Consider the following 4854-nt stretch of genomic DNA (forward strand, 5'->3'; position numbering starts at 1 on the left):
TATGGATGCAAGGAAACAAAGGGGTATTTTCCGTACGAATGGGTAGACTCTCTCGCTAAGTTGAATGAACCACAACTTCCACCCATAGAAGCATTTGATGACACCCTTCATCGCACTGCATTGACCCCTGAACAATACAAGCAATGTCAGCGTGAGTGGAAAGACAACCAGATGTCCACTTTCCGTGACTACCTCGTCTGGTATAATAATCGCGATGTAACCCCATTCATTGAGGCTGTAGAAAAGATGCGTGCTTTCTACGAGCATAGAGGAATTGATTTATTTAAGGACGGGATTTCTGTTCCGGGACTTACCATGAAATATCTGATGAAATGTAGTCCCGACGCACATTTCGGTTTGTTCTCGGAGAAGGATAAAGACTTATTCTACACTTTTCGCGAAAATTTAGTCGGGGGTCCATCGATTATTTTTCATCGCTATCATGAAAAGAACGTGACGAAGATTCGAGGAGGTAAAACGTGTCAGAAAGTGGTTGGCTTTGACGCGAACGCTCTTTATCTATGGGCAATCATGCAGGACATGCCTACTGGACACTATGTGAGGCGAAGAGCGGAAAATAATTTCAAACCGGAGAGCAGACATCCTATTGCGCAAGAATGGCTCCAGTATGAAAGTTTTAGAAGAGACATTAAAATCCGACACAATGGCAATCACTCCGAAAAAAGAATTGGCCCCCTCCAATTCCCCGTGGATGGTTTCTGCGCGGAGACTAATCAGGTCTTTGAATTCAATGGGTGCTATTTCCACGGGCATTCTTGTCATCTGACCAAAGGGGAAACACTAAACAAAAGACTGGGGAAACCTATGGAAGAATTACGTCAAAAGACTGAGGAGAAAAAGAAATACATTCAACAAATGGGATATCAGTACATTTCCATTTGGGAATGTGAATATCGAGATATGCGCAAGCACGACTCTACGCTCAGTGCGTTTCTCTCAGAACATTTTCCCCAACCCAAGCTTCGCCATGGAGCGTCACAAGCACAACTTCTCTCCGCTATACAGAAAGGACACCTCTTTGGGTTTGTTGTATGCGACATACACGTGCCAGATAAGTTTAAAGACTATTTCTCAGAGATGTGCCCTATCTTTAAGAATACAAACATATCGCGGGAGGATATCGGAGATGTAATGCGGAACTACGCAGAAAAACATGGCATTATGCAGACACCTCGACGTAGCCTCATTGGAAGTATGTTCGGGAAGAACATTTTGTTGTACACTCCTCTTCTGCGTTGGTACCTTGAACACGGTCTCAATGTTACCAACATCTCACAATTTGTAGAATACAAACCAAATGCTTGCTTTAAAACATTTGGGGAAGCTGTGTCAGACGCACGTCGTGCGGGGGATAGCGATCCGTGCAAGAGCATCATTGCTGATACAATGAAGCTGATCGGAAACTCCTCCTACGGGAAGACAATTACAAACAAGGAAAAACATCGCAATGTGAATGTGTGCGATGAAAATAAGGCACAAAAACAAGTCAATAGCACTCTGTTTCGGGATCTCAATCCTATCGGAAAAGACTGCTATGAAGTGGATATGGCCAAACAAAAATTCAAAATGGATCTTCCGGTTCAAATTGGACACGCCGTGTACCAAATGGCAAAACTTCGAATGTTGCAATTTTATTATGATTTCCTCGTGAAGTATGTTGATCCTTCAGATTTTCAGATGTGTGAAATGGATACGGATTCTGCGTATATCGCCATCTCTTCGAAAGATTTTGAGGATGTGATAAAACCGAACATGAAAGAGCAATACGAAGAAGACAAAGGCAACTGGTTTCCTCGAAATGACTGTGTGGAAAATGCTATGTATGATAAACGAACTCCAGGTTTGTTCAAAGTGGAATGGGAGGGTGACGGAATAGTTGCTCTTTGTAGCAAGACGTACTACTGTTTTGGCCCAACAGACAAATTCAGTTGCAAAGGCGTCAGTAAGAGACAAAATGACATCAACAAAAACACTTACCTAGAGGTTCTCCATTCAAGAGTGTCGGGCGGTGGAACCAATTTAGGATTTCGTGTTGTGAACAATGGTGTCTCTACATACTCGCAAACAAGAAATGCCTTCACTTATTTCTATCCAAAGCGTAAAATCTTAGATGACAACATCTCCACGACGTATTTAGATATCTGAGTAAAAAACTCGTAGTATCATCAGTCATTGCATACAATTATTTTCCATTCTTACGTTTTACTCCCGGTAGTCTAACGAGAGGGAAAAAAAAAATGATATAGATGCCTTCATCGTACACTCAGTTATGATATCATTATGAACGTAATACTGCAAAGATTGTAATTTTCATGCAAAACACTGTTTGAATTTCAAAAGATTATAATTTTGGCTTTTTTTGTATCTACGGTTGAAGCGAGTTATTAGAGAATGTCTGTTTACCTGTATATGTTTATTGCTGGTCTAGTTGTTATTCATTGTACATATAAATCTAGCCCAGTATCAGATTACATACACCGCGGAATGAGCGTATAGTCATCAACATGTTAAAAATGTTTGAATTTGAAGGGGCATTCTAGACGATTTCCATAATTTCACATCATGTAGTACATGAATCAACAGCTCCATGTATAGACTTGTGTAATTTATTGTGGCCTTTGAGCAGCAGAGAAACCAATAATCTTAAAATCTTTAAGAAATTACAATGAACAGTGTTGATATCATAGGAGCCTCACATATTTCAGAAATGTAGCAGTGTAATTCCAGTACCGCTTGCTTAACAAGTTCACCAGTGTAGAATCTATACATGCCTTCTTCTTTTCTTCTACTTCCTTGAGCCCCAAGTCATGTATTCTTATGGTGAGGCTGTCATGTCATCGTCTTTGTACATTGTCATTTGTTGTAAATTTTGAAAACAATATTATTCTTCATCCCATTTGTTGTAAATTTTGAAAACAATATTATTCTTCATCCCAGTCACTATAAATTTTGAAACTCTGTACTCAGTATAACTGATTTATAGTTGTTCAAATGTAAAACTCAGAAAATCTTTCGGAGGTCGCCTTTGATTTAGATTTAGATGCTTGGTACAATGCACGTTATTGTATGAACGTACACATCATGAATATGGATTGACAAACATTTAGGTAGTGGTTTGAATTTTGTCGCAATAAAAAAACCCAACAACAACACATGGGTTTCATTTTATTTGATATGAGGCTGTGTGACAATGATACTGAGCTTTGCAATAGAGATATTTATAATTCCGTGTTATCAATTCAGTGTATATCCACGTTAGTTGCATAAACTTATGTACACAGCAGGGCGTTGCATAATATGCATATAATTTATGTTTTGATTTTCTCAAATGTTTAATACGGAGCACGTGTGTAAGAAATTGGCCTTATCTTTTTCTAAGATTTTTTTTTTTATTTCACTTGGATTTGACTAGATTTCGCAAGTAATATTGTTGGTAGTAACAAACTACTCAGCAGCGTGCTTCATTGTCTATTGTGTAAACTGAAAGTCCTCGATTGGAAGTGGGCAAATATTGAGTTTATATCTAAATTCAAACGCAGACCTTAGGTGGTGGAGTATTGCTGTAGAATATCAATCGCTTTGTACATTTGTTTTCTATTCGATGTGATGAACTAATGCTGGATTTTACAACACTAAATTACGTGCAAAATCGCAGTCTCAACAGCGAAAACAACAATAATCAAGCTATTGCTAATCACTCGCCAGCGATACTTAAACTAACAGTGACGTCATTCGACTGGGGAATTCCGCAATCGGTCATTCTTACGTAAGAGTTATGACTCATGCAGACGAGTCTCAGGGTCTCGATTCTAATAGTCGTTAATGCTGCGCAAAACCGGACTAATATGTTCGTGTTACCATTTCATGACTATGTATTTGAGTAAATCTTTTCCCTTGGAGATTCTTTAGCTACAGTATTCTCTTCCCACCTCTCTGTCGATGGTTGTATATAATCATTATAGCGAATATATGCGCCATAATACATGTATGTATATGTTCAGCAAATGTTCATTTTCTTGATTAACGGTTCTCTAAGTTGTATTTGTGACAAAAGCGATTGATACAAACATCGTAATATGTTACTTATTTATCAATATTCTTCATTTCCATATTTCTACTATTCAATATGTAAATAAATTGTACTAACTTTTTTTTGTTCGTTTATCAAAGCGTTTAAGGTGTATATAATACCGAAAGACTAAATGTGTATTTATTTCTCCTTGCGTAGCTGTGTAGAGTATGCGTGTATGGACGATTATAAGAGTAAAATTCAATCGTGGTCCTCTAAAGGCAAGAATAATTATGTACTCATATTCGTCAACTCGCCGTTTCGCCGTTTCGTCATTTCGTCATTTTGTCATTTCGCCATTTTGTTTGAATCTATGTACTAGTGTGCGACTTCTGTTGTTGTTGTTTATTCAACATGCTGAACTTTAACGAAACCGAAAACAAATTCAAATTTGTACAACACATTCTTAAACAAGATTAACAAATAAACTTTACGTCTTCAATATCATTGTGTAACGTCTGATATGCTTACGTCTCGAAACATAATTGTATGTTAATGACCGTGTGGTTTGTTTGTTTGTTGTTGTTGTTGTTGGGGTTTTTTTGTTTTTTTTTTTTGAGAGAGAGAAAGACAACAAGAGAGGGAGAGAGAAAATTGTACAAGATACAAGTACCAGCTTGTTATGCATGAGAGAAAACACTACGATGTCAAAATGTTGTTGTGAAATATCTTTTTGTTCATCAAGTTCAACTATATATAACCCGATATTACAAGATACCTTTTTGTAAACTTTGGAAGCTAGGTGCCACTTGTAATACAGTAAA

The 4854-nt window shown here is 37.7% G+C and overlaps 1 protein-coding gene across 1 annotated transcript; it reads left to right on the top strand.

Moving 5' to 3' along the window:
- The first annotated feature begins 1407 nt into the window (after positions 1-1407).
- Positions 1408-2166, top strand: LOC140227360 (uncharacterized). The gene has a single exon (XM_072307772.1). It carries the CDS (start codon positions 1408-1410, stop codon positions 2164-2166), a length of 759 nt encoding a protein of 252 aa, XP_072163873.1.
- The last annotated feature ends 2688 nt before the right edge of the window (positions 2167-4854 follow it).

Source organism: Diadema setosum, chromosome 4 (assembly GCF_964275005.1).
Source record: "Diadema setosum chromosome 4, eeDiaSeto1, whole genome shotgun sequence".
In the NCBI taxonomy this organism is placed as follows: Eukaryota; Metazoa; Echinodermata; class Echinoidea; order Diadematoida; family Diadematidae; genus Diadema; species Diadema setosum.

Excerpts from the sequence above, each read along its gene's own strand:
- LOC140227360 (XM_072307772.1), top strand. The coding sequence starts at position 1,408 with ATGAAGCTGATCGGAAACTCCTCCTACGGGAAGACAATTACAAACAAG.